Genomic DNA, 25,317 nt, shown 5'->3' on the forward strand with positions numbered 1-25,317 from the left:
TGTAATGATACGTTAACATAAGTGCTTAGTGTTGTATTTGTAACTCGCATTCCAAGTTTAACTTCAGGATGATTCCTTGCGGTGCAAAATATTTATTTGCCCAAAGTGCACCTATAATTACATGGCAGTTGCTAAGGGAGGGTTTCCAAATAATCAAATATCATTTTGCTAAGAAATCAATTTGCCACATCATTTAGGATTCTTTGAAGTCTTGATTTTTCTGCCTGTAAAATGGCAAATAGTCCTAGATCAAGTATAAAACTTTTTCAAAATCTTTTTTCAGTTAATTGGCTTCTAGTGGTTTGATTAGAGCTATTGAAGGAATTACAAATTGGCCCAAGATTTCACAGCAGAGTTCAGCAATATAAACCCCCCTCCAAAAATATCTGTAATGTAATGGCCCCTAAATTTGGCTTCTAGAAATGTATGAGAAAAATAGGATAAATGCACAGATAAAACGTTTAAGAGGAGTCATTAAGAATTATTAGTAATAGCAGAAATAACCAACCTTACATAGTAAAATCTATAGGTATAATTAATTATAAGGAAACTGGTTCCTTAACTCATATAACAAATATTTGTTCAATAAGTTATATACTAAGTGCACTGTGTATTCCATAGTGATTAAGACAGAGCCCTGGGGTTCTCCCAAACTCACCTCCACCTACAGTCACTCCGAATCTAAAGCTACATAAGGAAAAATTCCCTCTGCAATAAACCCTAAAGGCTGGCTGAGCAACTCCAACACATGAGGCAAACAAGAAAAAAACCACATCTAAGTACAAAGGAAAGGTTGGGACGCAGTCTCACCATAAACTTCAACCCAGGCGCAGCAACCTACGATCAGGGGCTGGGGAGCTTAAAACCTGGAGCTTCTCCCCGAGGAGCAAGGGTCTCACCCCACAACCAGCACCCAGTTTTTAAGACCTTCACCTGAGAGACGAGCTTCCGAAACATTGAAAACATTTGAAAACCAACAAGGCTCTCGTTCTCAAGAACAAGCCTATAGCAAAACTGAAATGGCCTTACAGGGCTCACACACTGGGACTCACCAGGCCCCCAGCTGGTACAGAGGGAGCAGATTGCGCCCAGACTTTGCTCATTTGCTTATATTGAAGCACTGGCCTGAGAGGCAGGCATTTGACACATGCACTTATGTTTACTTCAATTATTGATATATATATGTGTTCAGACACACCTTCCCATGTATCCAGTCATGCCTGAGATATTTCCAGTCTCCGAACTCGCAATAAACTGGTGCAAAACAGGTCTCATCAGCATGGGAAGTTACTAGGTCTGGGGGTGCTCAGCCCCAATACTCTGCTGGCCACCCAGCCGTGTCAGGGTGAGCAGACCCCTTCTCCTGGCCCAGATGTTCCAGCAGACCTAAGTAAGACCAGAGAGCTTTCCTGCTCCCTTCCCTTGATTGTAAAGGACATTAACCTCAGCAATGTGGCAGCCACACTACTGATTATGGTGACACACACACTTAATCTGGGCCTTAGCCCAAAGACAAGTTTCTTCATGCATTACTTACCTTTAGACTATAACAAAGAAAAAATAGTTGGTGGATTGAAATGAATCAGTTAATGAAAAGCAGCTACATTTCCCAGGCTGAGTTCAAGTCTTAAAATGTACAAGTTCTAAGGGAGAAGAAACTAATATTAAGAATCCACGATAGTTAGAATATTGTAACCAATAAGTAAACACACTAATCATAAACTATTTAAAATACCTCCTATTTCCAGGAGAAACCAAATATAAAGATCAGGTTAGAAACTAGTAACTCTTTTTTGGGGTATAAAAATTTCCAAATATCTCACAAATGGCAAAGGCTACAATTCTGCCTATATTCCCTTTGAGGATATTTTCTGTCTTGAATTTTTATCTTTAAAATAAACCCAAATGAACTGGCTATTCCATGTTCTAGGAGGAGGGCTTATATACTGTGTCATTTGTCGAAACTCAGAAATGGACACTAAACATGGAGAATTTTCCTCTGTGGAACTATGTATTTCAAAGACGAAAAACATCGGGGCAGAGAATCTTCTTAAGTGCATTAAAACGCAAGCAGCTTGGGTGCCAAATATCAATGTGAAGTGACATTAAACAAACACATTATGAACATCCAAAAATCTGGGTTTACAATAGAAATGACAGCTTCTGAAATTAAACAGCACTCAAAATCACTAATTTTCTTTGAGGGTAAGATTTGTATCCTGCTGAGCTTATAATTTTGTTTTCTCTTTCTGTGCTGTTCATGTGTAAATATTGCCAATTTCATTTGACACACAAAAAAGGAAAACAACTTAATTTTGTTTCTAAGCTAGTGAACGACACAGTGCCTATCCCCTCATGAGGTAGTGCACTATTCACTTCCTGGCAACGATCTGAGGGGGGAAAAATCAAGCCATTTCAAATGTATTTGTAACAAGGAAACAAATTTATTGATTTTAAAAGACAAGACACCATTTTGTTTTGAAAAACACAAGAAAGCTAGCCTGAGTTCAAGTCTGAAATATTCAGAAAAATCCTACTAATATCTTTAGTATGTTCCAGTCATTTGTTTAAACAACACACTAAAAGTTAATATATATTTTTATAATTATAAAAGTTCCCCAGTTATTGTACAGTACACAATACAAATCGCCCACAAACTATTATTCAGCTCCTGCCAATTTTGAGAGGACGTGATATACTAAAAGATTTAGCATTTCTCACAAAAATCACATCAGGAAATACGTATTTACAAAATCAAATACATTATACAAAAAAACCATCACATGTTATTCGGTAAAGATGTTTTTAAATAATTAAAAAGTTTATTCAACTGTAGTCCAAAAACTGGAAAAGAACATTACATTATCTCACACACACACTCTCTACAAAAGTTGCTTACCTCATTTACATAATATATTCAGTCGACTGTGAAATAAATGTTCAAACATCTCCTAGTGTTACTATGTTTCTGTGCTTGTGGGACTGAATAATGACATCTGCCACTTACTAAGTGAAATTTAAATGATGGCACAAAAAAAATACAGTATTTAAAAAAAAAACACAATGAAAGAAGTTTTACCTAGAAGGTACGAAAGCCCTGAGTGATAGTAGAATTACTGATTGGTAAGCACTACAATTAACCTAATTAAAAGTTTACCACCCCAGGCACAAATTTCCAAGTTTTCTCAAGGCACTCACTTAAAGTTTCTGTAACCAACACATTGGCCACCACCATAGGTCCCAATTGATGATGGAGATGAGTAGAGAAAAAAATTTGCTTTGGTACAAAAGATGCATTTTAAACGAATAAAATTCAATACCTCCTTTATTGGGTTATTTAAAATTGTGGTTAGCAGGTTTAAACAAGGCAATCATTTGTTCAAAACTATTAATTCATTGAAGGAACAATTTACTTGGTCAGCAACAGTCAATGGGAATTTTTATTTTCTCTTTCCTCCCCAGAATCAAAATTCCTCTAACAATGATTTGTTGTCCTCATTATTGAGCTACATACACAATTCTTACCAAAGATTTCATTACTCAGGGCTTCCAATCCCAACATCGTAATTTATTTAAAGAACAAAGGAAAGAGGGAAAGAAAGAATCAAATATCAGAACCAATAAGAGACAAAACACATTTTTGAAAATAACATATTACCAATTACTTCAAACAAAAGGGAAGAATCCTAGGCAGTCACTTTGTAAGTGGCTTTTACTATTTAAGTAAAATTGGTAAACTAAACTCAGGTCTACTGGCACATAAAATCACTAGCAGCAATGATCAGAGCATGCAAACTGAGAAGCATTTACAGTAAATCATCATGAAGAATTCAAAAGAAGAGTTAAATCAAAACCCTTTGAGTATTGCATGTTAACACACGAGTAATTTGCATGGTTTGACCTCCTCAACTGCCTGAAAGCCATGTTTACGGCAGACTTGCACTAGAGTACGGATGTCCTTTCACCAGACATCGCAGTAGGTCACGCTCTCGGGTGCACCTGGCTGGGGCAGCGCGAGCACAGGTGCAGACGGCGCTGCTCTCCTGCTCCATCGCACAGGGACATAGGAGTCCAGGGCACGCAGAGCGCCCCTTGGACAGAGTCGGCAACTGTGTGAGCAGACTGGCATTTACAGACACCAGAAGCAGTAGTTAGGGCATCTCCTGACAGATGAGCTTAAGATCAAGTGCTTTGCTCTCCATTCTATCTATATATAATTTTTTGACAAAGTATTAAACTTTTGGAGCATAAATAAAATTATGCCCTGTATGAAATTCCCAAACAATATGTTATGAGAGATCTAATTCCAGATAGATTACCTGCCCCCAAAGAGTTCAGCTTTTCTTTAGGTGCTCAAACTCATTTCTTCCTAAGGCTTCACTTAACAATTGTACTTTCTAAAGCTAAATAAATGAGATCTTTTGTTTTGTTTTGTTGCATTTTGGAAAAAAAAGTAACCCTTCCTTTCTCATACCTTGTAAAGGCAATCTAGGTACTTCCCATGTGCAGAGACCGACTGGGACACGGGTCCACAGGCCCATGCACTGACCTCCTTTCCTAGAGTCGTGCTGTGATGCTAGAAAAGTCGATTTTGTTTCTGTAAACAGTACACTTACTTAGATGGCAGTGAATATTTGGGAATAAATATATCAAGCCCTCTTGAAGAAAATTAAGAGTTGTATATAAAATGCAAGTGTTCAGCATGAAAACACTTTCTCTTCCTACCCCCCCTTTAAAAAAACAGCATAATTAGACATTTGGATATAGAGTATATTTTACCAGTCTAAGTCTAAATAAAGGATCCGAAAGGCTTTTGTCCCCCGCTGTCTATCTTACAATGCTCAAAGGGTTAATACAAGGCATTACATCAAAGGGGTCTTCTGACACTGGAACTAAGCACTGAATTAATGCTTCTATTCCAGTTTTTTTTTTTTTAAATCATCAAACTTGCAGAAATACTAGGATTCCATTAATTGATTTCTTCTAACCATGTACATGGAGGTTGATCTGATCTAGTGACAAGCCCAGTTTTCAATAGCACTGCATGACCACCTCTCCCCAGGTTCCGGTGCAATTCACACCAATACCAAGGGCTGGTGTGATTTTCTGACAGCTACTGTTGCCTCACCAAGTACGAGGGGGAGGGGAGGCTATAGCAAAGGTCCATCTGCTGTATACAACCACTGCCTCAAGTACACAAAGGTGACTTGCCAAAGTGTTTTCACTTTCTGTGTCCACACGGGGAGGACCAACATCACAGTGACACACATTTTTTTTTCTTTTACACTAATGTTTCAAGCACAGCATTATTTTAGACATCTCAAATATATCATCTGAGGAATTTTTAAAATTCGAAAATGCATCACATTTAGAACTTCTAGAGAGTGCAGCCATGTAAAAAGGTTCATGATTACAGTAATGAAACCGTATTCATTCCTGAACGACTTCAACGGCATTCTACAAGAACGTGTTCATTTTCACTTGTCTACTACAAATCAAAGGCAGTCAATGTCGAACACTATTAATTTCACTTATGCAGTGTTAAAACCGTTCTCTGAATTTTACTTTTGTTTTTAAAGTACACCATCTAAAGAGAGGTGCATGAACCGTGCTATACAGTACAAGAAAAAGCACACAAAGGAAAGCAGATTTCTGAAAAGGCAGTAAGACTTATACAGTCAGTCCAAACATAGTTTGGAAGAAAATCCTGAAAAAGTGACCAGCTACTTACTATCCAAAAAAAAATGGTTTAAGTTGGATCCTGTGTTCCAAGGCAATGGTTCTCCCATTTCACCCTCTTGTTCACTGGCTTTATGAATGCAAATCTTTTGGGTATGATTCTCAAAGCATATGTGAAGATCAAACTACTCATGATACTCAATCCTATTAAGTGAAAAAACCTTTTCTGTAACTTAAAAACAGCCAACACACTTTCCTTACATTTTTCCTCACTGAAAGTGCATCGCTTGGTCTATGTAGATACTTTTCATGACTAGTGTTTGATGACAATGCCAAGAAACATTCCGAAGTTCTTAACATGTGTCCTTGTCACTTGTCAATAAACCTGCTGAGAGTATTAGTGTCTAATATTACTTAGAAAAGTCACAGTTTCCAATGAGTGAAAAAATGGAACTAAAAGGTCTGATAAATGCAGTTAATTGCAGTGGCTTCAATTTGCTCAAATGTATAAATTATGTTTGCATTTTCTAATGTATTTCACAATTCAAGTTCAATCAAAACTGTTGAGATCTTTGTGATTGTAAATGTGCGCATGTCATTGTGGACTAGAAATAACAGGAAGTAGCACAGATCACAGAAATTATTTGTCTACTGGTCAGAACTGTCTGCACTAATAACAAAGATTAATGTTTCTAACTGTATTCATAATGCAGATCAGAATATTTTTAGTCGAGTTGAAATGTAGTAATATTTATAAATTCCCAATCTGTCCAAATTTTAGACCAAACCATGAACAATTGAAAGAAATGTTGAATCCTGGAGGATCCCCAATCCCTAACTTTAACTAATCTAATATTCCACTATCAGATTCCTCTAACAAATATATCCAACATTAAATTAAAGGAAACAATGATCATAAGTACATTAAAAACTGTTCAATAAACAAAATGATATCGTAAATACATTTGGTCCAATACAGATACAGTATAGTTCTTGGGGTGGTGGACAGGGTGAGGAAGGTGGAAAAATTAAGAAAGGAGAGTCAGAGGAAGAGTGTTTCTTTCATTTTTTTGATTTAAATTTACCTGTAAATATTTCCTAATGCACCATAAAATAGGTACACAGTCTTTGCAGCTTAAGGTGTCTTGCTTCCTTGTTTTGTGCATGTGATGGTACAAATTCATTGCCTTTTTGGGAGAAAAAAGGGGGATGATCATTGAAAAGATATTTAGATAAAAGTGATGAGCTAGTAAAGGCTTTCAAATATATGAGTTGTATAATACAAAATTTGAATCAATTAAAAAAATTGCATCTAAAACATTTAAAGTTTACCTAAGAAGCATGTTGATCTTAGCTATCTGAGTAGGTCTAAGGCAATCGAGCAACAGCAGCTGAAAAAGCCTGCACATCACCCAATAAGCCATTTGGTATTTTTAACTTTACAGATTGGCTCACCCTCTTCTTTCCACCCCACCCTCCACCCCAGTAAAACAGGAAAGATAAACATCTTGAGTTTAATATAGGCCCCGTTAGATAATCTGTGAATTATTTTGTGCTTTCCCTTTTTTTGGCTTTATGTATTTATTCTTCTTGATTAGCTTTTTAAGAACTATTTAAATTAATGGATGTGCCTGCTTTTTTTTGTTGTTTTTAATAATTGAGTGCTTAAAAGAACCTTGGCTCTTCATGTAAATTAAAATGGGGAGGGGCGTATCCACTCCAGGATCACACCTTCCGACTCTGCGGCCGACTCCTGCCCAGGGGCACCCGTGTGCACATGGGCACAGACACCACGACACACAGACAGACATTTAGACTGAAAAGATGCACTTCGATAAGTACCTACTTATTTTAACTGTCTTAAATCATAACTAGAAAAGAATGACCTAAATATATATGATTTTATGTAACAAGCTGGTAATTAAAACTAGCCTGCTATTCCACATTCTTAAACAATTTGATTATATAATCAAGTAATATTCGGCTCTAAGAACAAAACATAGGTTCACGGTCACTCAAAGAGGGAAAATGATTTTTTGTCTGTTTTGCTTTATTTGCCCTCCATTTCCTTTGAAGAACATGTCACCTGTCCTTACTTTGAAAATCTGAAAATGACAGGCACAACTTGTCAAGTGGATTGACTGAAGAAGAATTGACATGACCAAAATAAGCCTTACTAAACCTTAGCTTCAGTTCTGTTTTAAGGCACCATGTTATAGCCGAGGTACGATGATCCCTGATGTACATTCTTCGATGGCACTGGTCCATCCGGCCACCTACCCAAATCCTACAGAATTGGAGATAAGCAACAGTACGGTGTGCCAGTTACACTGCCTTCAGGTTCTGTTTAAAATTTAAATCCACATACTTTAGAAACCAGGAAATATTTTTGAAGGAAAAAATGATATGCAGGTTGCTACATTCCTTGCATTCTATAAATTTTCTTTTATAATAGCAGCATATTGAACTACTATTAGGAAAAAGACCTGGAATAAAAGAAAGTCATCCAAATGGAATGGTTTCCTGTACGTCCAGCTCAGCATAAGTAGCATACACTTAAAAAAAAAAGTCAAGTCATTTTTTTCAGTTTCAGTATCTAACTATAACAGCCCCACTCGACAGCAGAATGCATCTGTACAGTGGTCCCAAATACAGAATCAGTAGTCATTACACAGAGGAATTGGTATGCAGATAGCAGTTAAAATTCAATGTTTAACGGAAGCTTGCATTAACATGATTTAATAATTATGTACACAAATTATGTACATATTAGCATAATCTCTTGCATTTCTGTCATTTACTCTGAACTGATAAATGCACAGCTCAATTTTTCTTCAGAGAAAAAATAGATGACCTTCCCAACCCTCTAGCGCTATAATAAAAATGCTCTGTATCCTTTCTCCATACTCCAAAACGTTATCAAAATAGTGTTTTGCAGTTCTGTCCAATGAGAAGCACCTTTCAAAAGCAAATTTGATGCATCTGCTGCCAAATGGGCATGCCTCCAGTGTAAATCAAAGAAAGTCTTTCTTTTGATATTTCACAGAAGTGCATCTAATTAAAAACTTACACATGAAATACACCAAGACTAACAATCAACAATAAAATATTTTAAACTACAAAAATGTAAATTATTTTTAATTATAAGAAAACAAAAATATTAAGTGTTGTAAAAATCCTTCTTGACACCAGAAACTAAGAAAAAAAAAACTCTTATTATTAAGAGGCAAATCATTTGTTTACATTAAAAAAAAAAAAAGACCTGGCAAAATACATACACCCATTCCATTTCACAACTCCAGAAAGGTAATGTTCAGCACAGACAGAATTTGACAACAGTTGACCTTCAGGCTTATTCAATTTTCAACTTAAGCCCAATATCAACAGGGTTAAAGTTAGCTGGAAAAACACACTTTAATATTCCTTAGACCGCAGTGTAGGTGTTCCCTGTAGCGCTGCACTGCCGGATAGTCTGAGTGCTTGTGACGATGTGCTCGCTGTGCATTGGACTCAGGAGGCTCGGCTGCACACTGCTCTCGAGGACAGGCTGCAGGCAGCCCACTGGAAACGCCTGGTTCAGCTCAGTTTTCTCTCTTTTGGCTTGAGGTTCTGAAGAGTCATCTAGTTCTTCATCCATTTCACTTTCCACTTCACTGCCTTCATCTGCACAAACAAATGATACCAAGACCAATACCAAACGGCAAATTGAAAAATGGCAATCAACACATGCTTTAGATATGCTTCAACAGGTGAGACCTATAATGATATGATATCATGTATAAGCATGGGTTACTATAAAGAGTTTTTGGTGCACACGAATGTGTTAGATCACAATGTTAAATAGGCCTTTAATTTTTATTATAAAAAATGATAAAGACAGAGGCAGTAGTATCAGATTAAAAATGCACAATGAATTTCCATTCCTGGCAACACTGATACTCACTGTTAATAGCTGGTATTCATTTCTGGAAATTAAATGTATTAAATATAGTAACTGTTACCTCTAAATTTTAATACATTTTATATTAACTAAAACATAATTATAAAAAAATTCCATTTAATTTTTTCCAGCCGCACAGTTACTATTCAAAAGTAGAGAGAACTGCTCACACAGCTTTGCTATTGTGTAAGATTCTCTTCAGAAGAGTATAGAGAACACCTCTTCATGAGTGATCATTTTTAAACAGTGAAAAATACATCTTTGCCTTAAAAATCTTTCTACTTCACTTTCAACATGTTTTACTTACTGTTTACCAAAAAAGACAAATGTATAAGCACATCAAATACCTCATCTATAGTTAAAATGCTCGTATACCTATACTTATTGTTATGCTCTGACTTACAGTGACTTGTAGAAGCACAATTGAATCTCCATGACATTCTCTCCTACGGCACATCATGTACGAGTAGCTCTTCAGTCACACAAAGTTGGACTCTTTCTACGGTTGAGTCTAGTTTTACCGCCTGGGCCACACCTACCACAGAAGTCCCTGCCAGGGCAGCTCTTAATAGTAATGCGCCCCTTGACTTTTCTTATTATCAACTGGGGCAAAGATGGTTCCAGAAAACACTGGTTAGGAGTAACAGGGACTTCCACGTACAGTTGTACCACATGCAGTTGCCAGGAGCAAAATCTCCTGAGAAATGGTATATGTAATTAAAAGGTAGAGTTCAGATGCAGTGACTATAAATGATGTCTGTAGAGCATCATTAAGTGATAAACACAGAAGAACTCTTAGATGAGGCAAAAGATATCTTGTCCATATATTTTATATGGAAAATGGACTTGATAGTATCAGATTTGTTAGAACACGCACACTGGAAGGGCTGGTGGGCTGCAGGGAGGACAGACTGTCAGACACTTACTTCATGAAGAAGATGTAATTGAAACATCTGTGTGATACTTTCTCTTGTTAATGCATTTGTGTATACACATAAACAAAAAAAGGATCTTCACACAAAATTCTTAATGCTGGCGGTCTCTTAAGAGTTGTGACTATGAAGCTTCACTTTCTACAGTTTCCAGTTCTCTGGATTACTTGAAGTTTTTATACAAAGCAATCATTACTTTTATTATTGAAAAAAACATTAACATTCCCATTTTGTAGAAAGAGTCCACCAAAAGTCTTGAGGTTTTCACATTCCAGCCATAGGCTCTGATCACACCCTTTGGCTGTGTCACTCTAGCAGCCTCAGGGCCCGGTGTGGATGGGACAGGCAGGGCCACACCAAGAATGTGAGGTAAATCCTGTTGCTTCTCAGCTCTTTCTCTAACTACTTCCCTGTGCCCGAGAAACAGTGTCAAAATAATAATAGTAATAAGCAAAACAAAACAAAGTAAAAAACAGCACTGAAAGGAAAAAAATCATTTCAAGATGGTGGGCCAGTGAAGAGAATGTGAGGAAAGCCCTTTCCTCTGCCCACTGCAGGTGGGAAGGGTGGCAATGGCAGGGTGGGCTGAACAAATGCCAGTGTCCCAGGCCATGTCTGTGTAGGTCCACATGGGGGCGACACAATGCCACTGGGTAGGCTACAGAGCAGTCCACAAAAGCTAGCCCTTTGTCCAGTTCCCGAGGGCCAACAATTCTGCAGATGTTTTGTGGACCTATAAAGACTCAAAGACATTTCTGGACAACCTGCTTGTGATTATCAACAGTTGGTGTACAAAAATTAAAATTCGGTGCTGCTGGAGTGTACTGAAGACTTTGTTTTGGCTCAGCACTTTACAAAGAAGACTGGCTGCCATGCAGTGATTGGCCACATAGCAACATTCCTACTGCACCTCTGGGCATCCAGGGACAACACCCCAAATTTGGGTTATGAGGCTTTGGGGTCAATGCGCCATCAGGGTTGCCTGACGTTGGACATGGGTTTCAACTGCCACCATTCTCGCACTAAAATGACACATAACCATCATCTCAAAACTGACATACTTTTCTGAGGGTTATCTGGTTACTCATATAGAGTATGCACTTGCAGCAACAATACCATCTGGGCTATCATTTTCTGCTTTTCCTGCTCTGCTACTACGTAGGTCACTCTATCAGGAATGAATGCATCCACTACTGGTACGGACCGAGAGGAGTTCAACACCACAGTGCTGTGGGTTCACAGGTGACGTTCCCTGGCTCATTAATGTTTTCTACCACCAAGGAGGCACAGACGCTGGACCCAATACCCTGTACAGGACGCTCCAGAAAACAGCACTGCACTCATGTGCAGATTCCCCAAGTCCTTCCCTTCGCCTCAGGTGCCCATTGGCTCTGGCTGTGTCCTGGAAGGGCTGACTGTGTTGTTCTCACCAGTCTTTGTGCATACGGTCCCTGACTATAAAACTCAATTGCTTAAAACCTTTTTTTGTTTGTTTTTGAAGAGAGGCCTACATTTTCTACAGTGTTTGTTTACCAGAAATTTTACATTTTTATAAAAACTAGGCTGGCATTTTTTATAGCAATTTTTTTGCTTGTATTTGCTCTGCTCCAACCTTATTTTCCCCTAAACCCTGTTCCTTTTACTCTGTGGTTGTGTAGAGCAAAAGCTTCCTCAGGAATCTATATCCTATTGTCACACCAGAGTGGCGATGCTGGTGGTAAAATTTAATAGAACACAGGGACAACTGTAATAGTGTAAACGAAGTATTTAAAATTTACAGACATATGTTATCTTTTTCATCTATACTGCTACTGATCTTGCTTTTACAGTAAACATCATTGCTCTTTTTGAGTTATTTTTCCACTGAAAAGTGTGAAGTGGTGACGGGAAGGCTGAGGAATCTTTTTCTTGCCAGGTAGGCCTTGAATAAAAATATTTTGACCAATTTTATCACTTTTCTCTAGGACTCTGGAGATAGTCAGAAATAATTTGTCACTTACAATGAATTTCAGGCAAAAAGTCAAAATGAGCTTCTAACAGCATTTAAATTTAATTTTTGCATGTAAGGCACCTCATATAAAGCATAGAAATGGAGAATTAGTGAAGCATCCCAAAGACACGGTGATATTCATCTAGGACTGTATGCCATTTTCACAGCATAATAGGGCCACAAACATACGTCTCATTGTCTCCTATGAGAATTTCCTAGTTAAAGAAAGACCTTGACAATGTATATTATTTTTAATTCTTACCTTTATCCAGATTTCCAGGAGACACGGCATTTAAATCACCAAACTGCAAAACAACAGTCATTTGTGCAAAAGTTATTGCCAGGCAGAATAAAATAATATTCTCAGTCTGTGGTAAAAAAAAGACACCACACTATGACTTTTTAAAACTATGAACTAGTGACCATTTTTGCTCTCTAACTACACAGGTCATGTAATTTTTCAATCAAACTTGCCAAATTTGAACAGTTTAAATTGTTTCACAATTTAGCTGTCTTAGCCACTTTGCCAAAGGGTAACAATTTTCTCTGCCTTCCACGTTCCATTTTACTTTTAACATTTCCACTTGGCAGTGCGGAAACAGGGCCTGGCAGCCGGGACGAACGGGAGGTGGTGGAGTAACTGTGAAAGCGCCGACGAAGCGGGACCGTCAGCTCAACCCCCATGCCCAGTCCGTGCTTCCACCTGCAGTCTACACTAGAAAACATGGTCCCGCTGTTTGGCAGAATTCTGTTTTTTACACCTTTATTAGTTGAAGTGAAAAACATAATAGGAACCCCAAAGTTGAGAGTATTTACTTTTATAAAAATACTTTTCTATGTGTAATTTGATGTTCTTATTTAATAGGATGATGGGGTTCCACTTTGAAAAAGGAAACCATCTGGTCATTACTAATGCCAAAAAAAAAGCTTAAAATAATATGAAACAATTAATAACCTTCAGCCTAGACTTGATCTTCTACCTTGGTTCAAGAAGTTGATGATAATTTTAAAATGAGAAAATACATTGTGAGTCTCAAGGTTTACATAGATGAGTACACTAAATTAAAAAATTGAAGAGCAGAGATAACAAAATAAATAAGAAAATGGTGAAGTGAAACCTAAACTCATCCACTTTTTAAATGGCAAACATTACATTTTTTTAAGCTGAAGATCAGAATAAGTCATTATTAGAAATTCAGATTTCTCAAGAGACTTAAAAAGGTGAGACAGAAATTCTACTTACATTCAGAAGTTTGCTTATAAAGAGTTCCATGATAGGAGTATTTTTTTCATCTACAAGGTATGTCTATAAAGTAATAAAACTGATCTTATTTTGCAAACATACACATTTAAAAAAATCTAAACATGTACTGTTCTTCATAGTAGCTACCTTGGGAGCTGATACATTTATCCCAAGGTCCAAGGTTCTGGAATTCCTCTTTGACAATTTCAGGAGTCAGTTACCATGTTATTCAAGAAAGCCCACCTTATTATCCTATATCAATTGTGACTCCAAATGACACTCCAAATTTTATTCACTGTAGTTGGTCCTCAGATGATTTCTGACGACTCACCAAGATCAAATTCATGTCACAATTTAGGGCATTCAAAATAATGTCATTATACCCTTTATTATTTCTTAGTAGTTCAGAGGCAGTTTAAGAAGAGGCATTCCACAACATGTGAAGCCATAACAGCATCACCAGAACAAATGTGTGGACTTCCTAGGTGACTGCTTTGAAGGGGACGAGGGCCGCCCTGACACAAAACTCCTAGTATGTTTGGAAGACCGTCCCATTGCTTTATAGGTGCATCCCTTAGGGAGACAAATTATGAAATCAGGAACCCTGAACTGTCGTTTTAAAGTTGGTCCTCATCATATGGGTCAAAATAAAAAATTCAGAGTTCAAATTACATAACATTTCTTGAATTAAAGAATATAATACAAATAACAAAAAAAATCAATGAGACTCTTTATTTTTAGTATTATTTAAATATTGCAGAACTACAAACAGAGCATTTCTAAAGCTAAGGGATCATTTATAAGTTATTTCTAACGATGTAACTCAAGAAGATTTTTGTTTCTTTTAAATAAAAACAATTAAGATCCGGCTCTGGAAACAAGTTGCCAGTGATAATTCTAAACATACCTCCACATTTATAAAAATAAATATTCCACTAATAATCTGAGAGTAAATTTTTATTTATTTTATTTTATTTTAATTTATTTTTAGAGAGAGGGGAAGGGAAGGAGAAAGAGTGGGAGAGAAACATCAATGTGTGGTTGCCTCTCGTGAGTCCCCTGCTGGGAACTGGCCTGCAACCCAGGCATGTGCCCTGACTGGGAATCGAACCGCGATACTCTGGTTCGCAGGCCCGCGCTCAATCCACTGAGCTACGCCAGCCAGGTGAGAGTAAATTTTTATTGCCATTGATGAATAATAATACCACACAGAGTGAAAAACCATACTCTAGACATATTTGGAAAATTTCTTTAAAAGAAACACAGCTTTTAGTTGCTGCTTAACTGAAAATATGACAAATTCCTCAACACAAAGGTTTTCCTTAGAAAGCTTCTGCTTAACCTAAATGGGTATATCTGATGATTTAGGATGCCAAAAATAAAGACCCAAACAATCAAAATCTCAGCAATTGTTATTATCATTAGGAAAAATATATTTGCACACTAAATTCTGTTCCCTGTGGCTACACACTGTTCTGAACACCATTACAAGTCGTAGAGACATTGCCAACGCCTCTAGGCATCTCTAGGATCAATGATAAAATTTCACCTGAACAGCAAATGGAGAGAGTAGATTTAAAATTAAAATATCTTGTAAATAAGGGGTAAGATTTTGATATCCTATATAGCTAAAGATAAAGATTTTTATATGCATTTTACGTGAGTAAAGAATATACATATGATTAAGAAAAAACCCCCACAATAATCCTCTAGGTAGTTTGAGTAAGATTAGGAGAATCAGCTCATCTACTTTCATTCATTATTCAATAAATATTTACTGAGAACTCACTATGTGCCAGCCAGTTCCAGTCAGCTCAATCTGAAAATAATCCCTCTTTCTGGAAGTGGATACCAGAAGTTGCTTATATTATGGAGATAGGTAGTTTTACCAAAAATGAGGCAACCTGGAAAACTTTGAGAAGTTTCAGAAGTATAGGGTTATTAGAAAGGGAAATAAGTCGCAGGAGTTTTGGAGTGAGTGGGAAGAAAAACATCACTGGTGGCAGGGAGGACTGGGAGCAGGCCTGAGCAAGACGGCGTCACGGACAGGTACTTCGGTTAGGCCAGCCCAAGCCAGAAACAGAAGAGGAGGAAAGACAGAATCTGGACGCGAAACTGGAGGTTTATAAGAAAGTACAGAGATCACTGTAAAGTTATAGCTCCAGAAAGGGAAAACCTGTTGTTGCTTTCTAACTTCCCCACTGCCCAGGGGATCAGCATGGGTACCACTCGCTGAGGTGAAACCTTGCAGCTTGAGCTGATAGAGTACTTTCGTGGTTCAGTGTATGACGGGCTCGCTGTCAGATATTAGGCCCTTGAGTATCACTTTCTCAATATGGCATCCTCAGAGAGGCTTTTCCCTGCAGCCTAAGTCTCGCCTTTCCTGTCATGCTCCATCATTTTCTTCAAAGCCCCTACCACAAAACCTGACACTCACTTTGCTTCCTCATCTAATATCTGTCTTCGTAGCCCTAATGTCAGTGCAGTGAGGGTAGGGACAGACCCTATCTGTCTTCTTCATAACTATATCCCCAAATCTATAAACATGACCTGATAAAGAAGATTTTGCATTAAAAAGGCTGAATAAATACTAAACAAATGAATGTTTCCTCATTGAAGCCTCACAAAAAAGAAAACATGTATTTGGCAGGGTAGAGAGCTTAGGTTTAATCTTACAGCTATTGAAAACGATGAATTGATTTGTCTAATATTATGTCAGAAATACAATAGTGTTAGATTTGAGACCAGATACTCTGATCTTGAGTTTAGAAACTAGAGAAGGGTGGGAAGGAGGGAAGGAAAGAGAAGGGGGGGAGAAAGAGAGAGGGGGAGAATGAGAGAGAGAATGTACGTTTCATACATGGAGGAAGGACTATAAATTAAAAGATTTAAAATGTGTTCTGGGGTTAGAAAGCATATGGCCTTTGATGTATGTAGGAATTAAAATTCTGTCAGCTAGACAGAAAAATAGGGAATGCTATAAAAGTGGAAATAGAATGGAACACAGAGAAAGCATATCTATTGTTTTCAGGGAAAAAGATGCTATCCTAGAAACCATTTCCTCCACGTCCTGACAAGGGGTCAGAACACTGAGCACCCTTCTAGATAACAGCAGATTAAAAATGAGACGGTCAAGTCAGCCAGTGAGAGACTAGACCATAAACTCATGATAAGACTAGTAATGGCCATGAGGTATAAATGGGCACCTGGTCAGCACAGCCAATGCAACTACAGACAGAATAGTTGGGAGACATCCTGATAGTGACTCTGACCTGTGGCTGAGCAGCTGAGAAGGTTCATTATAGGACTGTGAGGCCTAATACCTGTTTTTAAGCACAGGCACCATGAGAGAGTCGAGCTCAGAAAGGGCAAATGCAGCCTGAGGGTGCACTGCGAGACCACGGTACATGAGATCCAGCAGCAGGAACTCTGTATGGCGAGGGAGGTGAGCCTCGTGCTACAACACTTGGAAAGTGAAACAGTGCAGACAGATTTACGGAGCCCTGACGGCAACAGGAGAGGGTTCACAGGAGGTCCACACATGGAGACTGAGTACAGACGAGGGGAAAAGTGGGAGAGTTCAGGGACTGGTGTGAAAACCTTACTCAGGGGGGCACTTTTCCTGTGGAAGAGTTTAGGACAAAAAGATTAGCGAGTAATCATAGCCACATCATCTCAGGTGGCCAGGTAAACGTTCCCTGTAGCAACTACATTTTACTAGAACACCTGTTAGTATATCCCAATTTGTAGATTTACAGGTACAGATACAATCTCTCCCTCTCTCTCTCAAAACATATTGTCATGAGCAGGGGTTAGCAAACTTTTTTTCAGTAAAGGGGCAGACAGTAAGTATTTTAGTCTCTATGGTCCTGGTACAATTATTCAACCACCACCTAAGTGCCAAAATCCCCACAGGCAATAAGTAAATGAATGTGTGGGGCTGGGCTCCAACAAATTTTATTTACAAAACAGCTGATGGGCCGACCCCTGACTAGGAGAAGAGTTTATAAACCCTAAGAGATTTGTTACAGTTCACAAACAGTGACAGGAATGGAAGATTTTGCCTTTAAGATGTAAAGACTTTGGTGACAGGAAGGATATGGAACTGGAGGCTTTAAGAGCTAGTGGAACTCATGGGCAACGGCTGAGGAAGGTCACAAGAAAAGGAAATGGGTCGACTCTTAAAGATGGGAAGCCATTTGGAAGACTAATCTTTCTTTTTTTCAATAGAGGCCTGCACATATAGACAGTAACGGATCATGTGTTGGGAACTGCTCTGCCTGGTTTCAGGAGTTGTAACTGCCCCCCATGGCTAAGGCTGAGTGAGCGACCTCTGGACTGCGAGCCACTAAGGAGACAAAGCTTGTCTCTGGCAGCAAAGCTGCTTCTGCTTCATCCCCTGCCCCCAACGCTTGGTTGGTTGGTCAGAGATGGGTAAGACCACTCAGAGTGGGGACAACCTAAGCCAGACACGATCACTTGAGAGGTCCTCAAGGAAGGACTTGGGGGGCTGCAGCAAAGAGGGAGTGATGGACCCTCACCCCCTGGCTATTCTGACACAGTCTGAGTCCCCATTTTCATCTTGGAGAAGTGCTTCCTGGCTCTAATCCACTTAAGCCTGAAAACCTGTGATGGGGGAGGTGGTGAAGCCCCTTGCCGGCTATAGCAGGATCCGGGGTGATTGGGCATAAGAAAGAATTCACAAAGTCCTGTGAAGCCTGCTTTGCTAAGAGTGCTTTCATTCATATGATAAGGGTCCAAGCAGGAAATGAGTATCTCTCCCAAAGTTTTTGCATCCTCCTTACCTGACAGACACTGACTCTGACTAAGCCTTCAGATTTCTCTGAAATGTTATCTACTGTTTGATCCTTGCCACCTGTATTCTTGTGTATTACAACCCAATAAAAGCTGTTGAGGAAGGGGCTCTTGGCCTTTCTCCTCTGAGAGACTGACCACCTCTCTTCCCCAAGCAGATCATGTCTTGGTAGCTTCATTTTCATCCCTGGTGGATAGGGGGACTTTGCAGGCAAAGATGCCCCAACAATCATGGTTGGTGTTTAATTGTGTGAATTAGTGAGCGAACAGTGAAGAAGTTTAGGATGAAAGAAGAGATTGCACTGAAGGTTGAAAAGAAAAGAGATCAGGAAAAAGGTCACATGTGTCATAGTAACTCAGATGGGGCAAGCCTCCCTAGGGGGAGGCACGTTCAAATTTGGATAGTAGGTGAGGTTGTGAGGAGGTAGCCCAACGGTATACATTCTTCACTGGTTAGAGCAAAGGGGGAGTAGTTACAGGTGAGAAAGCTCTTCAGGGTGGAGTTATCAAGGGACAAATGATGGTGAAATGTATGTTGAGAAGAGAAGGAAGTAAGAAAAAATACTGGAGAAGAGCCTACGACCCACAAGTAATAAATGACTTCAGTCAGAGCAATATCACTTTCTTACTTTAGTTTTGTTTCCTATTGCTGCTGTAACAAATTACCACAAATTTAGTGGTTAAAAATAATATAAACATACTATTTAAAAATTCTGAATGTTAGAATTCTAAAAATGGGTCTCACTAAGCCAACGTCAAGGTGTTGCATTCCTTTCTGAAGATTCTAAGGTAAAATTTCTTTTTTTCCTTGTCCAGTTTGAGGAGGCTGCCCACAGTCCTTGGTGTGGCCCCTTCAGGGCCAGAAATGTCAGCTCGGGCCTTTCTCCTGCTACACCACTTTGACACTTCCCTTATGCCTTTCTCTTGCACGACTGAAGACCCTTGTGATCACAGTGAGCCCATCCAGATAATCTAGGAAAATCTCTTCACTTCAAGGTCCACTGATCAGTAACTTTAATTTCATCTGTAACCCATTATAGTCACAGCCACAGTTGACTTAGTCACAGTTGACTAAGCTTCCAGAGGTAAAAGTTCTTATACGTAGGGAAGTCGTTCTAGACAAAAGAGTAAAAAACAAATTTGAGGAAATCAAAAGCTATTCGATTTCCTCAAATAGCTTTTTGTAGTGGGACCAAAAAGTCCCAAAGTGTCACATCTTAACAGAAGCCCATGGAGTAACTCTAATGTTAAAATTATACACAATGGAACAGGATACAACCCAGTCTTTGGACAGTTTTATGGGTTCAACCCATTCCAACAAACCACAAGTTTGTTGAACCACAAGCAGCTCAAGGCCTCAGAAAGCTCAGCAAAAGTTCAGTGGCACTACTCAATGTTCTATAAGGGTTCAGGCTCCACAGAGGCCAGCAACCAGAAGCCAATGTGCTCGGCCAGTAGCTGAACAAAATGACCACAGGCGGCACATGCAGCAGAATCCACAAAGCAAACTTCACTGTGTGAGCTTAGGCTTCCCTGCGGACCTGGGACCAAGGTCAACAGCCGACAGGCTGCACAGCTGAAAGTCTGAACTAGAAAAGACTAGTGTGTGGGCTTCAGCTACTCTTTAGGAATGGCTTTACCTAGATTCAGAACAAAGTCACACTCTAGTCTGATGCTGGAGACCAGCTCTGCCAACAGTGGTACCTGTAAATGTGTACATAGGGAAACATGTATGCACATGTACATCTGTACATTTTTTCCAGTGTTTGCCCATGAATCATTTGCTCTGGAAAGAAGATTGTTAAGCTGTCACTGGCACTAATAACAGAAGGCTATCACATTGCTGAAGTGGTTTCTACCTCATGGTTGGACTAAGATGTCTCTCTAGGACTTACTTTTACCTTAATCTAACTTGCATAAATTTTATTTATATACTATATAATTACTTATTATAATTACATAGGTGGTGGGCAGAAGTAGGTTTACAGTTGTTTGTGTGGAAAAGAGTGCAATAATTAATAAATCAGAATATGGGAATACACTGTTTCACAGATGCACAACTGTGGGCCTACTTTTGCCCACCCCTGTATGTAACCCTTTCTCCCCATTTCACAAGTATTCATTCCATCTAGTTAAGATTTATTACAAGTTAGAGCTAGTTATGTTTATGCTTCTTTCTCGTGTTGCCACCTTCTTTTCTAATTGACTTATTTTCTTATTGTATTGTGTTGGCTGTGCTCTACAAAGCACTGGATTATCACCTCTGATTACCACTTGGGCCAACTCCCAAACAATGCTGTTGGATTCTCTGTAATTCCATGAAGCACTGGACTCAACATTCACAAACTGTCTACAGGCTGTTTTTCCGCTTGCAATGCAGTATTATTGAAGCCTTCCCATGCCTCTGTGTTACTGTTTTATTAACTTCAAGTTCTAAACTTATCTTTGCAGTATAAAAAGTGATGGTTTTGTTGTACACATTATTACTTGCACTGTCAGTGCAGAAGCAATATTTAGAAATCTAATCTGGAGTCTAAGGCAATCAAATACAGTCCTTCCTGAGTAATACTCACAGCTTCAGATATTTATAGACTTATGGAAAAGGGAAAGGAAACGAAGCTAACTAAATCAGAGATTTTGTCCCCACTATGTGCTTATCTGCCTATCCACCCCCATCTACTTACCTATACCTATCTACCTACCTACGTACTAAATTTAATCCTCAAAATAGCTGTGTGAAGCAATGATCCGTATGCTTATTTTGTTGATGAGAAAATTAACACTCATATATATACAGATATACATGGTGTGTGTGTGTGTGTGTGTGTGTGTGTGTGTGTGTGTGTATCTGACTCGCCCAGGTTCCAAAGGTATTAAATGGGAAATATAAATTAAATTTAAATCTGGGTGTGGAACATATACGGGAGGAACACTAGGGTGTAGAGCCAGCCTGACCTGGGTTTGAACCACAGCTCTACCAACAAGTGATCCTTTGAGCCTGGGTTCTCCTGATACATGAAATACACAGGGTCTACTGTATTCAAAACTTAACGGTCAGATAGTTTTTAAAGTCCTACAATTCCATTCAACTATAAGGCCATAAGGAGTTCTCTGCCTGAGAATGAAAATGTTCCTTGGGATCTGACTTAAGGCTATGGACATTATAAACTCAGTCTAGGGCTCAAGTTGAAGTCAGTTTATTCATGTTGACCAAGCCATTTATGGCATGAACGGGGTGTGTGCACATGCACACACATGCATGCTTGATGGAACTGAGGTGATCACACAACCAGAAAAAGATGACAAGCTTAGATGACTATCATCATGTAAACCCCAGCCTAAGCAGCTGCTGCCTTCTCTGCTCTTCTGAGAAGTCAGTGAAGGAGTAGGCCCTTCAAAGCTTTCCCTGGAGCAGCAGATGGCTCACGTGTAGACTTGACACTTCCTCACCCAATTCTAATCTCTGAACATTAGCTTAACTTTGTAATGTTCTAAATTCTACAAATCTTACATATCTGAGCATTCTCCTATAATTTCAGTTCTATTAACCAAAGTTAGTAGAACCAATGACAAAAGGATTGGGTACTGCAACTATTTTGGATGTTTTTGATGGTGGAGAGAAACAGCTTGAAATTTCAATTGCAAGGGATTTCAGAGTATTGTTATTTTCTTCAAGTCTTCCAAACAGAGCCAAATTAATTAAAGTATTTTACAGTAGCTTTGGTACAGTGTTTCACAACGAAGAAAAAACAGTTGCAGACTTTAAATCAATTTTCAATCTTATAAAAATTTTCAAGGAATGTTAATGTTCCATTTGGTAAAGTCTTGTGTTTCTTGGCTACCTCTTTCCTGTAAGTGTACCTTTCTATGTATTTCCAAATAGTTTTATTGACTGCTAAGAAGGCCATGATTTCTGCCAGTTCGCTTCACACAGAAAAGAATTCTGCCCTATGACCGCTGTTAATCCCGCCCTTCAGGAGAGCTGGCTATCCTGACAAGTGCTTTTGGCCACTGTGTTCAGAGGTAGCATAATTTCATCATGATTCCAACTGTTGAGGCTTTGTTTTTATACCTCTCTGCCCCCTCAGAACAGAGCAGTGGATGTACCTTTATATCATTTCAAATCTCTAAGAGCCCTCATGAGAGAACATGCAGGTTGTGAAGAATATAGGCCTTTGGAGGAGAGAAGCAGTCTCAGAAACAAAACACTTGGTCAAAACAGTAAGTCCTCTGTCCTGAGCTCCACACTACATACAGTCCTGCTCTGGCTTTCCTGTGGCTGTGCCCTCCTTATAGTGCAAGGAATCGACAGGGCCAAGAGGATGTGCCCTCCTGGAGCCTGGGTTTCCCTCCTACTCCCTAGACCATAATCCTGTTATCTTTGACCCTAGAATTCCCTGCCTAATAACCCTGAGCTCCTTACTATGTAAGTCTCTTCTCGAAGTCTACCCTTCCAAGAAAGAAGGAATAGCCAAAGAGGGGCAGCTGTTTGCAAAGGGTGGACAAAATCTGAACATTGGGCTGAGGAGTCCACAAGCATGAGCAGAAAGCTATTCATTCTACAGGCTGTGGAGCAACACATGAAGAGAAGATAAGTGGTCCAGAGGCCAGAGGCAGGGCCAGGGGCAGGCTCTGTCCATGTCACTATTTTGTGGAATGGATCTAGGAGGATCCTGAGAATGTGAAATTTAAACCCAGCCTTCCCAAGTTGTTCTTAAGATATACTTATCAGCTTAGGTGGACAGAATAGACTTCACTTATAGTTTGATTCATAACTTTTAAAATATTTAGACATAAGGTACCCTAGGCCCTGCAAATGTCAGTGTATCTCTTATGTAAATAAAGCTGGGTTGAAAATAAAAAGCCTTGGTGCTCCTAAACTAAGATAGCCTCCCCCTTAAAGCCACTTTCAACAGGAAACCATGGCATTAGTTTATTACATCACACAAATACTTCTTAATTTTTATTATACCACCTTTATTTTTTTTGCAAATTATTAACTAGAGACAATGGAGGCTAGGGTGTGAAAATGTGTTTCCTTTTTAACAAGAGAACCTTTATAACTAGCAATGTTTTGAATGTTTGCTAACAAAAAAGTAGAAAGGGGAAGGGAGTAAGAGCTACCAAGATGCATCGTGTCAAGTAGTGAAAAGAAACCTGGAACAAAATAATGACAGCTCACATGCTGAGCATCTGGTTTGTGTTTGGGTGTGTGTGTTTTGGGGGAAGCTATACTGTAAAGATAAAAATTAGTCCCTGTTCTGAAACTGTCCCCAAGAAGTTCATATGGTAAAAAATTAAAGTGTTGATTGAGCCCGTTTGACTATCTATAGTGAGTCCTACTTCCTGGACTTAGCTGTAGCACTTGACAGTTCTGATTCTGGGCAGCTTTCCAACTGTTTTCCTCATGGGTGAAGTAGGGACACTAGTACATCTCTTGCAAGGTTATGGTGAATATCAGATGAGAATGTAAAACGCCTAGTCCAGTGACTGAAACAGGTCAATCCTTAATTAAAATATGATTCATTCCTTTTAAAATATTCTGTAACAAGTCTACTATTCCACAGGTACACTATCTATTTCCTAGCTACACTAGAATAATGTTCACTGAAATTAATTTTCACTAATTTGGTTTTACTACTAAGCATCCATGCTTATTTACCACGATTGTATGTCTATTAAATTGGACCTTTTCACTCAAATTTTATCCTAAAAGACTGACTTAATACCACCATTAGGTCAAACCAAGAAGTCCTTGAATTGTTGCTCTTCATAACCCTGTTCTTCAGTTTTTAGGTTTTGAAGATTTTTCCCTTCTACTCCAAGTATCTCAATGTGGATGAATCCATGCCATTTATTGTTTAATGGCAAATCCTTACAAATTCTTCAAGTTTTTCCTTAAAAATATTATCTTTTTATACTTATATTCATAATTAAAACCATATTTTGGTTTCTACTTTTATTTCACAAAGTCGGTTATATAGGTGGCTTAGATATAATATTAAATAAGCATAATTTATTTTGATAAAGAGAACTTAAATAAAATAAATTAAACACAAAAATGTTTATCAGAGAATCCTTTTATGAAGCATTCAAAATTTATAGATTTGGTAAATATATTAATAGACTATGAATATTTTTAAAAAAATAAAGCATACATTCCATAAACTTCCAAACAGATTCTAGTCATAAAATTCAAGTAAAAAGAATATTTTTCTACTCAATTTTTCTTGTCAGAGTGATACAGGGTGCAGACAGGGGGGCCCCCCAAAAAGATTTAGAAAAGTGTCCAGAATTCAAAGTGTATAGGAATATTGGAGAGACATATAAGATGTCCTCACCACCCCCCCCCCCCCCCACAGGGGGAAGAAAGAATGGAGCCAGGCCATTGAGAGCTATTTTGCATAGCAACAGTTTTGGAGCTAACCTCCGGAGGAATGGTTATTTAACATATCTATAACCTTTAACTGGTTTCATAGATATGTTAAATAGCAGTGGCAAAGTTTGGAGCCGGGGAGAAGGTAGGAGCTTGGGAACTCAAGATGGAACTAGCAGGGACTGAGGATGGAACTAGGAGGACTCAAGATGGGAACTGAGAGGCTGCTCTCCTGAGTGAGGAGGGCTTGGACTCAGGATGTAACTAAGGGCTGCGCCCCTGAGTGGAAGGGCCGCTGTGTGGGAGCTTGGAAAAGACTGGCTCCGAGACATGAAGGGTCCC

General features: G+C 38.8%; 1 protein-coding gene across 2 annotated transcripts in view; it reads right to left on the bottom strand.

Moving 5' to 3' along the window:
* Positions 1 to 2,794: 2,794 nt before the first annotated feature.
* Positions 2,795 to 25,317, bottom strand: part of RFX3 (regulatory factor X3) — a 283,650-nt gene continuing 261,127 nt past the window's right edge. Inside the window, exons 18-21 of one of the 2 annotated variants that reach the window (XM_053656369.1) lie at positions 13,785 to 13,847; positions 12,804 to 12,846; positions 9,093 to 9,342; positions 2,795 to 6,866 (exon numbers count right to left, since the gene is read on the bottom strand). In XM_053656369.1, the coding sequence (XP_053512344.1) occupies positions 9,104 to 9,342; positions 12,804 to 12,846; positions 13,785 to 13,847 (345 nt within the window). In that variant the 3' untranslated portion in view covers positions 2,795 to 6,866; positions 9,093 to 9,103. Of the gene's footprint in view, positions 9,343 to 12,803; positions 12,847 to 13,784; positions 13,848 to 25,317 lie in introns of both variants that reach the window. The other variant, XM_053656370.1, reaches the window with a different exon arrangement.

The sequence above is a fragment of the Artibeus jamaicensis genome, unplaced genomic scaffold, assembly GCF_021234435.1.
Source record: "Artibeus jamaicensis isolate MK-2021 breed Jamaican fruit bat unplaced genomic scaffold, CSHL_Jam_final scaffold_1964, whole genome shotgun sequence".
In the NCBI taxonomy this organism is placed as follows: domain Eukaryota; kingdom Metazoa; phylum Chordata; class Mammalia; order Chiroptera; family Phyllostomidae; genus Artibeus; species Artibeus jamaicensis.